General features: G+C 44.0%; 1 protein-coding gene across 2 annotated transcripts in view; it reads left to right on the plus strand.

Annotated features, from left to right (window-relative positions):
• Positions 1-3000: 3000 nt before the first annotated feature.
• The window catches only part of FKTN (fukutin), a 72456-nt gene continuing 55270 nt past the window's right edge, over positions 3001-20186 (plus strand). Inside the window, exons 1-3 of one of the 2 annotated variants that reach the window (XM_033918506.1) lie at positions 3001-3175; positions 8780-8951; positions 19497-19556. In XM_033918506.1, the coding sequence (XP_033774397.1) occupies positions 8847-8951; positions 19497-19556 (165 nt within the window). In that variant the 5' untranslated portion in view covers positions 3001-3175; positions 8780-8846. The remainder of the gene's footprint in view (positions 3176-8779; positions 8952-19496; positions 19557-20186) is intronic. The other variant, XM_033918515.1, reaches the window with a different exon arrangement.

The raw sequence follows: 20186 nt of genomic DNA on the forward strand, positions 1-20186 counted from the left end.
ATCATTAACATGCAGCTATGGATGAATATAAAAAAGAAACAATATTATGTACAATTGTCAATTTATAAATCAGCGTCTTCTCCCCACTCTCTCTTCCCCATTTCCCTTCAGCGTCCTCAGCCCACTCTCTCTTCACTTTCCTTCAGCGCACGCACATAAAAACAAGCAAGTAATTTATATCATTTTCATTCTATTCATTCATAGAAATTAAAGTCTAAATAATGCCAGTCACATAACAAAACATGATTTTACAAAAATAATTCCCTGCACAGTCAAGCCTGCAAGGATTACTAGATGTCTTTCAGCAGCTCCCCTCCCTCCCTCCCCCTTACCTTTGTGGCAAAGTCAAAATGATCTACCAACAATAAAATTTTAAAAACACAAAGCACGCTGTACGCAGAGAAAATGTTAATTATCATTTATATTCCGCGGGTTTTCAAAGAGGTCAAGGCAGATGGCTTTATGCAATGTCACCTCAGTAACAACTATACAAAAATAGACCAATATTCCCCCTCCCTTTTTACTAAACCGCGATAGCGATTTTTAGCACAGGGAGCTGCGCTGAATGCCCCACGCTGCTCTCAACACTCATAAGCTCCCTGCGCTAAAAAACGCTATTGCGGTTTAGTAAAAGGGGGCCATAGTGCAAAATATAGACAGCATATATAAATTCTCAAAGCAGACACATCTTGATCACTAAATTGAAAATAAAATCATTTTTCCTACCTTTGGTAATTTCATCAGTCTCTAGTTGCACTTTATTCTTCTGACTGTGCATCCAATATTTCTTCCCTTCTTTCAGCCTCCTGTATGCTTCCTCTCCTCCAGACCTCATTCCCTCCACAAACCTTTTCTTTGTTTCACCCTGCCCCTTCTTTCTTTTTCTCTCTCTCCATACCCCTTTTATTTCTGTATGTCTGTTTTTCTCTCTCTCTCTCACCCTGCCCCCTTCTTTCTTTCTCTCCACACCCTCTTTCGTTCTGTATGTCTGTCTTTCTCTCTCTCTCCATGCCCCATTTTTCTTTGTTTCACCCTGCCCCCTTTCTTTCTTTCTGGCTTCCTGTCCCCCCCCCCCCTTTCTTTCTTTCTCCCTGCCCTCCCCTATGCCACCACCATTGGGAAAATGCTGCCACCGCCACTGGGGAATAGACTGCCACTGCTCACATCGGGAACAGGCCGGCGCCGAGTTCGCCCTGCTTTTCTTCCCCGCGGGGCCGGCCAACTCTCGCCACCCAACGTCAATTCTAACGTCGGAGAGGACGTTCTAGGCCAGCCAGGCAGCGATTCCCGTTCTTTCCCCCTCTGTCTGCACCTCCCCCATAGTCCTGCTTCTGTCTCCTGTCTTTCCCCTTTGGTCCAGGCCTTTATCTCTCTAGTCTTTTTTCTACTTACAACCCCCGCCCCCTTTCTCTGCCTCTTTCTCTCCTTCTTATGTCCCCCTCATTGCCTTCCAGACTTTGTCCCACCCCCTCCCAAAAAGCCAGCCTGCCTGCCTCCCCCAAAGCCAGCCTGCCTACCTCCCCCAGAGCCAACCTGCCAGCCTACCTCCCTCCCCCAAAACCAGCCTGCTTGCATCCCCCAAAGCCAGCCTGCAGGCCTGCCTCCCCAGAGCCAGCCTGCCTCCCCTAAAGTCAGCCTGTTTACCTCTTCCAGAACCAGCCTGCCTCCCCCAAAGCCAGCCTGCCTGCCTACTTCCCCAAAGCCAGCCTGCCTGCCTACCTCCCCCAGAGCCAGCCTACCTGCCTCCACCAGAGCCAGCCTGCCTACCTCCCCCAAAGCCAGCCAGCCTGCCTCCCTCCCCCCAAAGCCAGCCAGCCTGCTTGCCTACCTCCTTCCCTCCCTGCCGCGGGAAAAAAAAAGCCTCCCTCCAGGCCCGATTTAAACCTCCCCCCATCCACCGCTGTTGCTCCTCTGCTTACTTCCCTGCTGATACTTGCACCTAGAAGCCTTCTTCCCGATGTCAATTCTGACGTCGGAGAGGACGTTCAGGGCTAGCCAATCACTGCCTGGCTGGCCGGAACATCCTCTCCGACGTCAGAATTGACGTCGGGAAGAAGGCTTCTGGGCGCAATTAGCAGCAGGGAGGTAAGCAGAGGAATAGCGGCAGCAGACCGGGAGGTTTAAATTGGGCATGTAGAGAGGCTTTTTTTGTGCGGCAGGGAGGGACAGGAAGCGATTGCCTGTCCCGTTGTCTCCATGCAAAGCTTTAGGACGCTGTCCCTGAAAATGGGACATTTTGGCGTCCCGAAGCTGTGTGTGGGGACAACGGGACAGGGGATCAAAAAACGAGACAGTCCTGTTCAAAACCGGACGTATGGTTACTTTATCCCTGCCCGACACAGCTTTTCAAAACCCAAGTTTCAAGTTTTATTTATATTTGATTAATCGTTTAATTAAAATTGTTTCTAAGCGAATTACAATATATAAAAGTGACATATAATTAAACATAATACTAAAATAAGAAATAACTTATAAGATACTATAAAACTAGCAATTTATACAATGAATACAATTAAAAAACAAACAAACAAACAACAAAAAAATGCCAGGTTTTGAAAAGTCGTCAGGGGAAATGCCCTAGTTGCACTCCCCTAACACTATTACTGTTATGTGTGACCATGGTATTCTGTTAGCATGATTTTTCTGTGAAGCATTCTGTAATAATTTGGCTTATTCAGTTTTCTCCACAGTGGAGGGGGATATTTTTGGAGGGAAGGGGAGACAGGGGTTTTGTTCATCCTTGCTCTGTATTATTTGTATTTATAAAATGACAATTGTACAGCAGCATATTGTTTCTTTTTATATTTTAATAAAATCAGTTCATTGGAGGCTTGTGCAGATGGGATCAGATGGCTTGCGGGGACAGGGCAGGGACGTTTGAGCTGGAGAGGACGGGGAAAATTTTTATATACATAAATTGAAACAATAACTTTATTGGCAAGATACATAACAGCAGCCCACAAACCAGCAAGAAGATCATGTGACTTCAGGATGTCACAGCAGCGACGTCCGATCTGCTTCATCAATAGTTGACCACGTTGGAGTTGTGGGGTGTCGCGTCCAGGGTGATGCTTCTCCCAAGGCATCGATTCGCAATAGAGAGAAGAGGCCACTGTCATTCCGCCCTCCCAGCGGCATGCCTGACCTTAAAGGGGTGCATCCCACATCAGTGCGGGTGAGCTGCTTGCTTTGTTCTGCCTAGTTCCTCTCGCGTTATTTAGTCATGATCTGAGCCGTTCTAATTCCAGTGCAAAACGCCACATCAGCCACATGCAAATGATTTTTTTTTTACAGCACGGATATGATGTGATATTGGAAATCATGGGTGCACTGTTCCTTCCCTTCTGCTTTATTTATTTTAAGGGACTCATTAACCGAGCTTCACCCAGGGTAGTACAGCTATATCTTCACACAGCATGCATTGTGTTAATAAAATAACCACGTGTAAGCATAATGTACAGTCGATGAAGTTACCTTGGAGACAGGCAAATTAAATCCTAATAAATAAGAGAATTGCTAAACAATTGCTTCTGTTCTTTATTATTATAGAGCATCTTCTCCAGGTCAACTCAATTCTGTTCAGTAATCCACCTTCTTATTTCAAGGCATGGACATGGATATATGGGTTTGGTGGTTCTTGGGCTGTATTTTACCATGTGTTTTAGGCTATATAGCCTCTCCTCAACTCTAGAATGCTCACACCCTCATATGACTAGCACAAAAACAAATAGTCTTTGGAAAAAAAAGAAGTGGTGCTTTTATTGCCTTAATTTTGCTACAAACATAGGAGTCCTTTACTTTTTAAACAGAGCGAATATCAAACATAAAAATATCCAGCATTTTCATACTTGTCCTTTTTTGTCCCAAGCTTCCTTTTGAAAGCTCAGAACTTACCTCAGCATTGCTACCCTTGTATAAGGGTTTCTTTACCTCTAGTTACATAGTATATTTCAGTACTTTCATGCTGGCTTTATATCACTCCTCCCCTAACAACGAACATTAGAAATTGCTTGAAAATTTGCTCTGAAGCACACAGAGCTAGATGCACTAAACAGGATTGGTAAGACCGTGTGGGTCCACTCCATTCCAATTTTTGACCAATTCTGAAAGAGCTATTGATGCACTCAAAATTTGGCATGCAAATGATTTGTGCAGAGATTTGTCTTAATCCCTGTCTCTCCCATCTGATTGATCGCTGTGAGAGCAACTCTCACAAATGCGCAGAGCCGGCAGGGGAAGCAGTGGGCACAAATGCTGTGTGTGTTACACACGCACAAATCTGCCCCATTAAAAAAGAAAATCCCCCCTCCCAGCTAATGGCTGCCCTCCACGACTTCCCCCCAACAAACTGGCACCGGGGACTGACTCCCCCCCCCATGAGAAAAAATTGGCAGGAGGGATGCCCCTCCTTAAATATATTAAACAAAACCCTCTTATTTTTAAGACTTAACAGTTTCAGATTGGGTATAATCAGGTCTTTCAAGAAGGAGGTTTTTATGCCAATGAGGTTTCTCCCAAAGTTATAATCTGTTTGCAGATTTATTCTTGGCATCAGATTGGAGTCTGAGGCTTTTCCTTCTTCATTCATGAATGATCTGCTGACTAGCAGGATGTTAACCCTGGTCTGAGCTAGATAATTAAGGGAGTATTTTTGCTAGATATTTGATTCCACTCCTTTTTTTCTGTTGTGTGGAACCCCACTATTTACCCTTCTCCAGTGAGAATTCTGATCATTTAATTCTACTCTGTTTTCTATTTTTTAACCAGCTCTTAATCCATAATAGGACATTATCTCATATCCCATTCTTTCTAATTTCCGCAGAAGTCTTTCATGAGGTACTTTGTCAAATGCTTTTTGAAAATCCAAATATGCAATTAGCAACCAGCTCACCTTTATCCACATGTTTATTCACCCCTTCCTTACAAATTTTCAATCTGTGCTATCTATTTTTACTTTATTGACTAGGTAGTTCCTTTCCCACTCATATTTTTTTTATTATACACCACTCTGATTTTACTGAAGGGCGGTATATCAAGGGTTTTCATATACAATCCGGTGTACTCCTTTAAAGCAAACAATGTAGGACAGCTGTTCTATGCTTTAAGCAGGTTTTGTAGTTAGCTGTTTCTGGGTCAATTCTTCCTTGGTTGGCCTCCCCAAGCAGGAAGGACTTGCTCTGCTTCAGCTTCCTCTTTTATAGGGCAGAAACTTCTCCCCTAAGTCTTGCTATGGCATCTAGTTGGAGGAGCCTAATGGCCTGCCTTCCTCATTGGAAAAGTAGGAGGTCTTATCACTCGGTGTGTTCCCTTTCTGCTCTCCTCCCCTGGGATTGATTTTATGGTTAAGGGTGCCAGTCTGATCTGCAGCTCCCTATAGAAATCTAGAGCTGATTTCTGGGTTCTGGTGTCCACCATCACCCTTTTTTCCCTGGGTTTCTCTTCATGTTGAGATGTAAACCCTGTCACAGATGGTCATCAAAAACAGAATAAAGGGAGAAAGCAAGATGTAGCTTGCTGTATATTCTCGAATATAAACTGATCCGAATATAAACCAAGGTATCCTTTTTTCCCTCCAAAAAGAGGGGAAAAAGGTTGACTTGAATATAAATTGAGGTTAGAAATTTGGGTTATCATGGTGAGCCAATCTATAAAGACTGTTCACCCTCCCTCCCCATTAGCTATCTTGTAAGTCATAAGTCACTATAAACATAATACAAATATCTGTGATACATACATATATCTCAAGCTAACATATTCACAACAAGGCCCTTACATAGGAAAATGCAACTATAAGCAACCACAAACTTAAATGTAGACAAAAATCGAACTTAAACCTCAAGAAGCCATGTGCATTTCAACATCAGAGAAAGAGAAACAGCATTCTACACTGGAATATAAAAAGAAAGCAGTGCAAATTTACAGTAAAATTGCATTTTTTGTTCATGAAATTAAAAATAAAATTATTTTTTCTACCTTTGTTATGCTGCCATTTTATTAATGTTTATCCCAGTTTCTGCTTTCTTCTATCTTTTCTTAATTTTCTTTCCAGGGACTGCAGTCTGTCTGCCTCTTCTCCTTCCTGTCTTCACTTCCTCTCCTATATCCATCTCTTTAACCATTTCCTTTCAGTTTTCCTCCATTTATTTTTCTGCCTCTCTGCCTCTATTTCTCCATTTTTTTTTTTTTTTTGCTAACTCTTCCCTCTCTCACCCCCCCCCCCAGCATCTTTCCTTTCTCTCTTTCCCCCTTTATTTTCACTCTTTTAACCAGTATCTACTGTCTTGTCACTTCCATCCAGCATTTCCTCTCCCCTCTTTACTCCAATACCTAATCTCTCTCTTTCCTTCCACCTACATCCAAGATATCTCCCCATCAACTTTTTACCCTTTGCTTCTTCCAACAGAGTCGCAGGTCTGTGGCAGGCCTGACATGCGAGGCAGGTAGCTGATTCCTCCCGCCATGACAGTCGTCCATGCCATTTGCTGGCTGCCGGGAGGAGGGGGGATTGAGGAGTTGGTGACACATCTGGATTGTGAGCAGCCCTGCCTCAGTCCTGTCTCGATTCCAGTCCTGCTAAACCAACTGGCAATAACAAAGCCAGATGGTGCGAGGGCCCTCCCTCTTGCCAAATTGCTATGGGCTCTTCCAGTCTTGATCCTGCCCCTCAAAATCATGAAGTAACTTCAGAGGGGGGCGGGATCAAGACCAGCAGAGTCTATAGCGAATTGGCAAGAGAGAGGACCCTTGCAGCATCTGGCTTTGTTATTAAGTTTTCAGGATTTCCCCAATGAATATGCATGAGATCTATTTGCATATAGTGGAGACAGTGCATGCAACTAGATCTCATGCATATTCATTGGGAAAATCCGACTAGATTGCGGCCTTTGTTGCCCACCCCTGGATCCAGGGGTTCTCAACCCAGTCATGTTTTCAAGATACCCACAATACTATACATGAGATATATGTTTACATGCACTACCTCCACTGAATGCAAATTTATCATTCGTAGTCATTGTGGATATCCTGAAAACCTGACTGGGTTGAGAACCCCTGATCCAGGGATGGGCAACGAAGGCTGCAATCCAGTCAGATTTTCAGGATTTCCCTAATGAATTTAAAAAAAAAAAAAAAATATATATATATATATGTATGTATGTGTGTGTGTGTGTGTCTATATATATATATATATATATACACACACACACACACACACACACATACAGTACTCCCCCGATATTCACGGGGGTTCAGTTCCAGGAACCCCCGCGAATGTTGAAAAACCACGAATATGGTTTTAGCAGGGGATGTAGTAGAGGGCAGCTGGAGCACCGGCGAGTGAAGGAAATCACTTGCAGTATGCTCCGACTGCCTCTTCCTGTACTAAAGTCGGGCCTCACCAATCAGGAGCTGCTTTGACACGCAGCTCCTGATTGGTGAGGCCCGACTCCTCTCCTGCCTGGTCATTTGTGGTTGGAAAATACCGCGAATGACCGGGACCATGAATCACGGACCACGAATTCGCGAGGGAGCACTGTGTGTGTGTGTGTGTGTGTATATATATATATATATATATATATATATATATATATATTACATTTTATTGTAAACCGTTTAGATACCTGTATGATAAACGGTATATCAAAAATAAAGAAACTTAGCTTGAATATGCGTAAGATCTATTTGCATGCACTCCCTTCATCGTATGCAAATAGATCTCATTCATATTCATTAGGGAAATGCTGAAAATCTAACTGGATTGTGGCCTTTGTTGCCCACCCTTGCCCTGATCTAAACTAAAATCCTTAACAAAGCATTTTTGTCATGGAGGAAAACAAATGTCATCCATAAGGTAATTCTGGACACAATTTTCTTAGTGGTATTCTCCAGTATTCCTGTCCAATTCAAACTATCAGAAGACTCATCCACCACTGCTTCATCTCTGTCAAGGAGTTGAGTGCTTCTTAGGAATTGTTAGCCCCCCCACGCCCCCCCCCAAGTGTCCAGATTGACTATGAGACCAGAGATGGTTTCTCTTATTATATGGGTAGGTGTGTTGGTCATAGGCATGAAAAAAAAAGAGGATATTTTCCTTAAAACAAAAAACAAACAAAAAAACCCCAAACACCTGAAGGATGTATCTGAAGAAGTTGAAAAAGGGGATAGTTCTCTTAAGAGGACAAATGGTTACCCTCTCTTGGTCCTTCTGAAATACAATCTTTACTACCAGCTCTAAATGCTTTCTCCAGGCTCAAAATGTGAAAGCTTCCTTTTGTTTCTAGTAGCCTGTAGTTATACTTCTTGACACTATAGTGCTCCAATATTTCTTCTCTCTTCTCACTTTTTCTGCCATATAAACAGCCTTTAGTTAATCTATTTGCTGATATTAGTGAATTTCCATGGTTAACAAGATGATTTGCATTGGCTTCAGAGGTCAAGTCCCAGTGGAGGAAGAAGTGGCAGAAATAAGTACACAAAGCTGGGGGTGGAGTGCGCTGCAGAATGGGAAGAGGCAAATGAGAGGTTAGAAAATGGGTAGAGGGAGCACAAGAGTGCAGTACATACACTCTGAACCAAAATAAAAACGCACTAAATTTCATAAGAATCGTTCTGTGGAAGATACCCAAAAAAAACATTTTAGTGTCTTTTTTTTTCTGTTCATAGTGTAAATGAATTTCTGCTTTGGTGAGTAAACTCTGGGCACACCTTTGAATATCTGAATAGATCTTATTCTAAAGAGCATCAGTTTTAAAGCTGTATTTGGTTTGTGTTGTATTTGCAGCTTGTGTGCATTAAGATGAGAGGCTGATCTGTAGCGTGCTTACCCAGCAAGTCCCAGTCTGAGACTCATGCTCCGAATCAACCAGAATGTGGTTTTGGCCATTCTTACCCTGGCAAGCTCCCTCTTTCTGCTGTTCCAGTTGTACTACTACAAGCATTACTTATCAACAAAGGTAAATTTCTTTCTTTCTCCGCTAATGGGATCTCCCTATCTTCTACAAATATAGCCACCTTATTCTCTTTATCTAACATGAGAGCTTGTACATATGTTCGCTTTGTAGCTGGGGGTTTTCCTGCTTGTGGAAAAGTCATATTCAAATGCTTTTTGCAAGAGCATAGTGCCTGCAATTTGGCAAAATATTTCATTTCTGACTGGCATCAGGAGATTCAGAGAGATATCTGTTTCCCTAATGCTCAATTCATTACTTCCTCTTTTGGGCCTATTCCTAGCCTTTTCTTTCCTTCTGTTCTAGGGCTTTCCCTCTAGGAGGTCATATTACTTTGTAAAATATTTTTACCTGAGGGGGAAGTGATGTCACCAACATGGCAGGACACCCTTGAGCAGCTGTGGAGCTGCTGAAAAAATTTAGCGAAAACACCCCAAAAAAGATAGTGTTCCTTCCTTAGTGAGAAGTAGATAATGAGAGCAAACATTCGCCATGGCTGCAAGGAGGAAATTTAGAGTGCCATTGATATGCATGAAGTAAACAAGGCTCGCCAAAAGAGGAGATCATGAGTCCTTCGCACTCAGGCAAGATGGCAGAGGCAGGAGATGTGGGGGATATAACACTCAAAAAGTACCCGACCTAGCGTTGGGACCTACTGGAGAGATGGATGACCACTTGGGATTGATCAAAGAATTGCTGCTGGACATTAAAAAAAGAAATGCTTATGATGCGCCAAGATATAACAAAGGTGGTTGAGGGACTGAAGCAGGAACTGGTGGAGATGGCTTGGTGGCAAGATGAAATGGAGGCATACATGGACAGCCCCACCAAGGATCTCATTGAGGTTCAGCATGAATTGAAAACCATGCGCACCAGAGAATCTGACCTGCTGGATAAGAGGTGCAACCAAAGAATCCTAAGATGGCTGAGTTCCAGGATATGAGGCAAATGGCACAGGAAATATGTGCCAATGTGCTGGCCCAAGCACAGGGCCAGGAGGGAACCATGCCGGACATCAACATTGAGTGGGCACATCCGGCATTGGATTGCCGAAGACTAACTTACCAAGAGACATTGTCATTTGGCTAGATTTAGAATAAAGGAGGACATCTTTCATGCAGTCAGACAGATGAGAGATTGACAATGGAAGGACATTAAAGTAGAAATTTACCAGAACGTGGCTGCCGCTACATTGCGTAAGCGCATAGATCTGCAGCCAGTAACAACGTTCCTCAGAAAAGAGGACCTCCGATACTGGTGCCTTTATCCTTTTGCACTAGCACTAATGGTAGGGGACACCATTAAAAAGGTGCATACCCTGGAGAAGGCCTAGTCAGCTTTGAATTCCCTGGCAACACTGAACCTTCCAGAGCAGCCACAGATACCCACCCTTTGGATTGCAGCCTACAGATACCCACCCTTTGGATTGCAGAGTACAGAGGGGGCATGAGAGCATGGCACGCATGAAGGATAGACGCATCAGACTCAGGGAGCTTCGACCAAAAGCCAGTCACTCCATTTGGAGATTACAAAGCACACCTGATTGGAGGCATAGCAGAGTGTCAGGACTAATGTTTTTCCTGCTCCAGGATCTGCTACAGATTTCATGGACAGAGTATCTTGGTAATATGATGAGTAACTGGTTTGTTAGCTTGGAGGCCATTGTGGGGGTTATTGGTTGAATGAGGAGGTGTATGTGGATGATTTGACCCACTGGGATAGTGACCCGTGGGTGGTAATTTGGGAGATGTTGATATGAGGTTCACAGTTCAGGGTGGCAGGCCAGGTTGGAGTTCATTTCTGGATGGGGTCAAGGGCCTGGTTGGGTTAGCTTGAGGCATACTGTGGGGAGGAGGAGTTTCAGGGGATTGGCAGAGGGAGGGGGAGGATGAGGTGTAGGGGGAATGGAGGGCAGGGGAGAACCCGCCTCTTAACCTACTAGGGTTTTACATTCACAGGAGGGCTTCAAGGCAGGTAGTTCCTATTCTTGCAATGTAGAGTGGCAGCTCAGTCAGTGGCTGGGGTGGCCGGGTTCGGTGATGAAGTTAATGCGGATAATGTGCATGGTTACTCCTATTTTGCCATTGTTAATTTTGTAACATGGAATGTAGGAGGATTAATTCACCCATTAAACACTCCAAAATAGTGCAACAGCTGCAACACCACAAAGTAGATGTAGCGATGTTGCAAGAAATCCATTTAGATGATATTGAACGTGCAAAATTAAAGCAGTGGTAGGTGGTTCATAGTCTAAAGCGCGCGAGGACAAAGGCACGCCGACAACCGAGTGCGGACAACTGAGCGCAGGACTTCATTGCGCCGAAGAAAAACCGTATTTTAAAGGGCTCCAACGGGGGGTGTTGGTAGGGAACCCCCCCACTTTACTTAATAGAGATTGCGCTGGCGTTGTGGGGGGTTTGGGGGGTTGTAACCCCCCTCATTATACTGGAAACTTAACTTTTTCCCTGTTTTTTAGGGAAAAAGTTAAGTTTTCAGTATAATGTGGGGGGTTACACCCCCCACATCCCCCCAACATGGCAGCGTGAGACAGCGCGATCCCTATTAAGTAGAGCGGGGGGTTCCCCCCAACCCCTCGTCAGAGCCCTTTAAAATACGGGTTTTCTTCGGCGCGATTAAGCCTTGCGCTCATTTGTCCGCGCTCGGTTGTCGGCGCGCCTTTGTCCTCATGCGCTTTTGACCCGTCACCGTGGTAGGTAGGTGAATGTGTTGCTGCCTCTGCCTCCACTAAATGGAGGGGGGGGTTAGCGATTCTGTTCTGCAGGGGTTTGGTTGATAAACTGCAGGTTTTGGATAAAGATGAGGAGGAGAGGTTTGTGCTCTGTCGAGGGATGATATTAAGACAGGAAATAATAATAATAACAACTTATATACCGCAAAGCCGTAAAGTTCTATGTGGTTTACAATAATTAAAAAGAATACAATAAAGTAAAAGAAACTAATATGTTATAAACCAATAGCTAATACCCTAGAAAATCTGAATAATACATAATAAAATTCTTATAAATCAGTTACCTAAATATTTCAAGAACAGATATGTTTTTAGATGTTTTCTAAATTCCCCGTAAATATTAGTAAGCAGAAACAGTTGTTCTAAATCCTTGCCCCATGTTGCTGCTTGATATGAGAAATGATGTTGATGATGTCTTTTAAGTTTACATCCTCTAACAGGCAGGAAGACAAAATGCAAATGTGAGCTTCTCTGATGTTTATTGGTTGGAAAAAAGAAGAGCTCAGTTATATATTTAGGAGTTAACCGAACAAAACCTTAAAACAAAAACAGCCAAACTTAAACTTCACACACACCTCCATTGGCAGCCAGTGCAGCACTCGATAAGAAGATGTTACATGATTGTATTTCTTCAACCCGAAAATCAACCTGACTGCTGTGTATTGCTGACTAGGCAATCTTGCAGTAGTCAAGTTGGCTTAATATGAGAAATTGCACCAAAACTCTAAATGAAGAAGCATCAAAATATGCCCTAATGGACCGGAGCTTCCAAAGAGTAAAGAAACCTTTTCTAACCAAAGAGTCCACTTGGTCCTTCATTGTCAAACCCATTGTCAAACCCTGATCCAGTATAATAACCAGAACCTTAATAGTAGATTGAAAGGGATAATTAAATTTATTGATACACAATAATGTTTTCGTATCGAATGGATGAGGTGAAGCTACAAAAAATTTCGTTTTTTTTGAATTAAGCTTAAGTTTGAACTCGATCATCCATTGCTCCATCAAAACCAATACTTCTGTTCCCTTAGGAATAATTTCAGAAAGAGAGGTAGCAAATGGAATAATGATTGTAAAATCATCTGCGTAACTAAATAATTTTATTCCCAACTGGGACAATTACGCACCTAATGATGACATATAAACATTAAAGATCAGTGGAGATAATGGTGAGCCTTGCGGAACGCCAGATGGATTACTCCAAGGGCTCCTTTTTCTAAGCTGCACTAGCAGTTTTAGCGCACGCTGCATTGCCATGCGCACTAGATGCTAACACCAGCATTGAGCTGGCGTTAATTCTTGGCACATAGCGTGGGGTTAGCGCGTGTGGCAATGCAGCGTGTGCTAAAAACGCTAGTGCACCTTAGTAAAAGGAGCCCCAAATGTCTGAAAGATCATAATTAAAACAAACTTGATAGGTACGAGACATAAGAAAACCTTGAAACCAATCTAGCACCTCTCCTCTGATGCCAATAGCATCCAAACATTGTAACAATTTCCTATTGTCTACTAAATCAAATGCAGAGCTCATATCAAATTGCATGATCAAGGTATTAAGGCACTTACTGAACAAAAAATGTAAATTGTCCAAAATAGCCGCGATTACTGTTTAAAACCAGATTGAGATTCATGTAAAAGGGAAAATTGAGTAAGATATTCCATTAATTGAAAATGGATCATCCTTCTATAATTTTTACAAAAAGTGGAATGGATGCTACTGATCTGTAATTAGGTATTAATGCTAGAGATTCTTTGAGATTTTTTGGGATTGAAATTATTATAATATGACTATTATTAATAAGGAATTTTCCATTCTTTAAATTATCAGTCAAATTGTTCAACAAATTTAGTTTAAAATCTAAAGGAGCTGCCTTCATAATTTCCGGTGGACAAAAATCCAGAACACAATATGATTTAACATACTTATATAATCCGCTGTAATAAAACCCGTAGCGTGTTTGCGCACTTCAATCTTCGTGATCCCTGCGTCCGTGACCTGTGCTTCCGTGCCACACATGCGCAGTAGAAGGAGCCAGCGGTGGTTTCCCCATCGCCCTCCCTCAGTGACGCTGGCTCCTTCTACTGTGCATGCAGAGGCACCTTAAGCATGGACGCATGAAGGCGGCGACTCCCGCCCTCCATCTAACACAGCGATCTGAAACTTGTGGTTCCCCAGGTACTATTCTGTGGCCCGCAGTCTGGCCAGCTCCCTTACTGAAGTTATTCTTCAGTCCCTTGCCAAAGTTATTTTTGAGTTCAAAGCCTCTGCCGCGGCAGCTCCTCTCATGAGCTGCACCTACGTCGGAAGGCTTCCGACGCAGGCGCAGATCGTGAGAGGAGCCGTGGCGGCAGCTTTGAACTCAAAAATAACTTTGGCAAGGGAGCCAGCCAGAAACGATGAAGAGAAATGGTACTACCCTGCTGCACAGGGAAGGGAGGGGGGAGGAATGCTGCTGCTGCACAGGGAAGGGGGGGAAATGCTGCTGCTGCTGCACAGGGAAGGGAGAAATGCTGCTGCTGCTGCACAGGGAAGTGTGGAGGGGGGAAATGCTGCTGCTGCACAGGGAAGTGGTGGTGGTGGGGGGAGAAATGCTGCTGCTGCTGCACAGGGAAGTTGGGGGGGGGAGGGAAAGGGAGCCAGGGAGCAATCTTGGCTTGCTTTGGGGGGGAGACAGAAGCGGGCCATGGAGAGAAACAGAAAGACAGGCAGGCAGCGCACGAGAACAAAAGACAGACACACAGAAAGACAGTGGGCAGGGAGAGAGACAGAAAAATTGAAAGACAGACAGACAGGGGGCTAGGGAGAGAGACAAACCGAAAGAAAGATAGCGGGAGGGGGAGAGACAGAAAGAAAGGAAGAAAGAGACAGGGGCAGGGAGTGACACAGAGAGGAAGAAAGACAGACATATATTCTAGCATCCTTTAATGTAATGGGCTTAAACAATAGTTTCAAATAAAAAGCTTGCATCTTGAACATCTCCACAGTTCTCTTGTTTTTGGTTGTGTCTTCTTCTCTGTGGAGCACCAAGGGTCAATTTTTGTTTGTTTGTGCTTAATTATGTATTACTATGTTATCAATAAAAATTGTTTAAGCATAAATATTTTTACATTCATTATTAGTGCAGTATGTATGTACCTCATTAATACAAAATTATAAAAAGCAGGCATTCCATGTGTTACAAGTACAAGGAACTGCAAGATTGTTATTAGTTAAAAAAAAAAGATTCACCCATTTTAGTTTGACTGAAAAGATTCAAAATTATTTTTTATCCCAGGACAAGCAGGCAGGTATTCTCACATATGGGTGATGTCATCGACGGAGCCCAGATGCGGACGCCTCACAAGCAGACTAGTTTAAAAAAAAAATAATTTAATCTTCCGTCCGTTTGCCGGGACAGGCTGCTCGGCCGCAGCCCGAGGGCTTCAATCTTGCGGCAGCTATTTTTACTTCTATGTCCCGGCCTATCACGGGCTTCAAGAAGTGTAGCAAGTGCCAGCGTGCGATTTCTCTTACGGACCCACACCGTCGCTACCTCAAGTGCCTTGGGCCGAAACATCAACCGAAGTCATGCCTGCGCTGTGCTACGCTTCAACCTCGAGCCTTCAGTCGTCGTTGTATTTTGGTGGACAAGCTCTTCGAGATGGATTCTTCTTCTGATCCCTCGACTTCAAAGGCAATCTCGGACTTAACTCCTACCGAGGTTCCTCCTGCTTCCACCTTGAGCCTCATCAGACCTTTGTCTTTGCAGCGGTTCTCTCTTCGACGACTTCTGCTGTATCTTCCCCTGTTTCCTCAGGTCAGATAGCTCAGCAGACAGTTCCAGTGGTAGTGATTAAAGTGCCTAAGACTTCCAAATCGAAGCACACTCACACTGCCTCGAAGGAACCTCCAGCCAAAGCAGGTGGTCCGGTTTCAGACGTGGATCCATCCTTGCCGGTTTCTTTCCAGACCATGTTGGAGAAGCAATTCATTCAGTTCCTTACTAATATGGGACTGAAGCTTCTTCTTCTTATCCAGCCTGGGCATTCAGCAGACTCCCGCAAGGTCGAGCCGCTTCCTTTGCCTCAGTCTGAGATTACACACTCTTTGCAGGGAGCAGAGTCTCTGCGAGTGTCTGATCTGGCATCAAAGCACGTGAAGCAAGGAGCAGAATCTTTGCAAGTGCCTCGGCAGGAATCCTCACACTCTATGCAAGGAGCAGAGTCTTTGGGAGTGCATCGAGGTTCCTCCATCAAGCCTCTGGAGCTTCAATCTACAGCCTCCAGTCCTATTCATTCTTTGATAGCATCGGCTGCTTCCATCTCCGAGGTGAAGTCTCCTTGATCTTTGAGATCTGCTTCCAAGCACAGTTCTCATCGACGATCGAGGCCTTCATCGAGGCATACTTCCAGGCATAGTTCTTCTTCTAGACCACCAACTCCTCGTTCGAGGTCTCCAATGCCGGACTTCGAGGATGCCGTGGTTTCAATTGCCTCATCCTTTGATGCCTTTTTTCTTGCCGAAGCTTCATCTTCGACCCAGGATGCCTCGACGTCCTCGAGTCCTTCTCGGGGCAAAGCATTGGCAGATCAGCTATCTTTCTCATCTTTTCTTCGTCAGATGGCTGTGGACTTGGATCTTCAATTAGTTACTGGCTCCAAATATTCTAAGGAGTATCTCGAAGTCATGCATCTTTCTCAACCTCCAGCACAGTCACTTAAGCTTCCTCTTCATAAGCTTTTGAATCAGACTTTTGGTCGATGCATGGAGACACCTTTTTCCATACCAGCTGTTCCAGGAAAATTGGACTTTAGGTATAAAACTGTGCATCGCAAAGGGTTTGACAACTCACAGTTATCTCATCAATCCCTGCTTGTCGAGTCCTCCTTGAAGAGGTCCCATCCTTCCAAGGTTTATGCCACCGTTCCTCCTGGAAGGGAAGGGAAAACGATGGACAAATTCGGATGTCGCATCTTTCAAAATGCCATGATGTCCTCTAAAGTCCTCAATTATAATTTTCAGTTTATTACTTATTTTGAATTCCTCATTTCTCTATTACCAAAGTTCTTGACTTATTTGGATACTCAAAAGCACTTTGAATTTCACGAAGTCCTTGCTTCTTTATCTCAACTTCGATTGCATCTCCTCCAGTTATCTTATGATGCCTTCGAGTTGTCTGCCTGAGCAGCTGCTTGCTCTGTAGCTATGCGTCGCCTTGCCTGGCTTCGTACCATTGACATGGACCCTAATCTTCAAGACCGCTTGGCTAATATTCCTTGTGAAGGCAATGATCTCTTCGATGAATCCATCAAGGCAGCCACCAAGTAATTGTCTGACCATGAAAAACCCTTTGCTTCTATTGTCAGACCTAGGCCAAAGCCAGCTCCTGCCAAACCTGCACGCCCTGCTCCTATCTATCAGCGGTGTTTTGCTCTAAGGAGGCTCCTTATAATCGCCGTCCTCTTAAGAAACAGCAGCCTCAGAAGCAACAAAAACCTCAACCTTTTGCTGCACCTAAGGCTACTCAGCCTTTTTGACTGTTTAAAACTGAGCATAACCTCCACTGTTCTGACTCTATCTTCTTTTCCCCCCTATGGGAGGTCGTCCCCATCTTTTTTACCATTGATGGATGACAATTACATCCGACCTCTGGGTACTTACCATCATCAGGGAAGGATACTCTCTTCATTTCTCTCAGGTTCCACCAGAGCCAGAATAAAAATGGACGCCCCGATTCAGGCCTGCTCTTGGGCTTTCCCTCTGCTGGCGTCCTTCCCTCTGATGTAACTTCCTGTATCGTGAAACAGGAAGTTACCTCAGAAGAAAGGACTCCGGTAGAGGGAAAGCCCGAGAGCAGGCCTTTGAAGAATGGCAGCAAGGGCTGAGGAGGTAGTGGGGTGTGGGTGCGGGGGTGCTATGCTTCCTCTGCCACCACCGCTATCAGACCCGTGGGAGTTACTGCCATTTTTGGACCCACGAAGGGGGTGGAGGTTGCTGCTCTCCACCTCTGCTGCTTCCGATGGATCCTGGTTGGAGCTGGAAGGGAGAGAGTATATTGGTCCCATGGGGTGGAGGGTGATTTGATTGGCTGGAGCTGGTAGGAAGGGAAGAAAGAGAGGGTGCTGCCCACATTGGGTGGGGGGCCTGGAGTGAAGAGAAAAGAGGGTGATGACCATATGGTGTTGGGGGGAGACTGAAGGAAAGGGAAGAGAGAGATGGTGCTGGCTATATGAGGTATAGTGGGGCTGGAGGGAAGGGAAGAGAGAGATGGTGCTGGCTTTGTGTGGTGCTGGCTTTGTGAGGCTTTGTGAGGAAAGGGAAGGGAGAGATAGTACAGGCTATGTGGGGGTGGAGTGGGGCTGGAGAGAAGGGAAGAGAGAGATGGTGCTGGCTTTGTGAGGTGGGGGCTGGAGGAAAGGGAAGGGAGAGATAGTACAGGATATGTGGAGGTGGGGTGGGGCTGGAGGGAAGGGAAGGGAAGAGAGAGATGGCGCTGGCTTTGTGAGGTGGTGGGGGCTGGAGGAAATGGAAGGGACAGTTCTACGTGGGGTAGGGCTGGAGGGAATAGAAGAGAGAGATGGTGCTGGCTAAGTGGGGTGGGTTGGGGCTGGAGGAAAGGAAAGGAAGAGATGGTGCTGGCTATGTGGGGTGGGGGGCTGGAGAAAAGGGAAGAGAGAGAGGATGCTGGCCACACGGAGTAGAGCCATGGTCCCAAACTCAGACCCTTTGCAGGGCCACATTTTGGATTTGTAGGTACTTGGAGGGCCTCAGAAAAAAAATAGTTAATGTCTTATTAAAGAAATGACAATTTTGCATGAGGTAAAACTTTTTATAATATATACATCTTTCCTTTTGGCTTAGTCTTAATAATAATATTGTCATTTATATCTAAAGAGACATATGATCAAGAAACTTTTCTTTTACTTTTGTGATTATGATAAACATACCGAGGGACACCAAATAGTACCTGGCGGGCCGCATGTGGCCCCCAGGCCGTGAGTTTGAGACCACTGGAGTAGAGGGAATGCTTGAGGGAAGGGAGACAGACACTGGACTGGGGGCTGGAGCTGGAGAGGAAGGGAGAGAAGCTGCTGGACCTGCAGGGAGGAGGAGAGAGAAGGGAAGGTACAGAGATGGAAGATGGATGGTGAGCACAGAGAAAGAAGAATATGTTAAATGGGCAGAAGACTCTGGTGAGCAAGTTAACAAAAGACAAACAGAAACCAGAGCCTGGGACCAACATGACTTAAAAGGTAGAAAATAAATAAAATGTATTTTCTATTTTGTGATTATAATGCATCAGATTTGAAATGTGTATTCTGCCAGAGCTGGTGTTGGACAGCAAGTGCGAACTTGGAACTAAGTGTGTTTGTTTTGTTTATACTTGACAGCGCCGGTGTGGGGTTGGAGAGGACAAAAGGTGGTGGGGTGGACAAAGAGGCTGTAAAGTAAACCCGCCAGCTAAAGCTATATCATAGAAAGTGAATCGGATCGAAAAATCAATTCAGTTGGTAAAATTGAAGCAAATCAGTTTGTTTGTTTTTTAATTGAATCAGACAGCTCTAGGAAGCACAAAATGGTATATACTGATTCCTAGATGCAGAAGTAACCAGTTTTTTATTTTATTTATTTTTGGAAATGGATTTCAAGCAGTTTAGTAAAGCTGTTGTTATGCCTGAAATCCCTCTCCTAGTTACTGAAAGGATGGTGCTGATACAGAAGATGAGTTTCCACTCTTACTTTTTGTGTTGAGTTTCAATGTAAAAAGTATGCTTTCTGGGACTAAATAACTTTTTTTTTCCTTTCTGTTGACTCTTGAAAGGATGGGTCAATATTTTCCAAGTTGAAAGGTGAAATGTCTGCACAAGACAGCATACAGTGGGTAAGTGGAGCCCGTGCATGTGTGTGTGTTGCTAAGATAGAGATTTTGGATATTGGAGTGAGGAGAAACTTCATGCTCTGGGCTTTAACAAGCATGTTCAAGTTTCAAGTTTATTTGGTTTTAATGGTTCGCTTAATAAATTCTAAGCGAATTACATAACAGTTAAATTGGGATAGGACAATTAAATAAAAAAACAAAAAGAAACAGGGTCAATACAAACTAACAATACAGACAAAACTGGAATAATTGGGAAAGAACATAAGGGAATAAAAGTTACAAAATTGTTGTTTCCCCACTGGGAAGAGAAGAAAACTATGAAGGATAGGAAAAAACACTAGGGATGGGGTATAAAAAGAGTAAAGACTTTTCACTTTTATTATTTTAAATTATCGAGGAAAAAAATTCCTTTTTAAAGATTAAAAGAAGCTTTGAAGAGAAATGTTTTTAGATTGGTTTTAAATAAAGTGAGGTCTTTTAACGTAATTTTAACGTCCCTCTGTGCTCTTTGAAGGTAAGTTGAATTCAGTTGCTAGGACTGTAGTAGTATGACATGGATTGTCTCCTCCCATCCCCCCATCCCCACCCCCACCTGCCACAATATGGCCACTGCTGCAGCATTTCATATTACAA

Source organism: Geotrypetes seraphini, chromosome 1, assembly GCF_902459505.1.
Source record: "Geotrypetes seraphini chromosome 1, aGeoSer1.1, whole genome shotgun sequence".
NCBI classification, from domain to species: domain Eukaryota; kingdom Metazoa; phylum Chordata; class Amphibia; order Gymnophiona; family Dermophiidae; genus Geotrypetes; species Geotrypetes seraphini.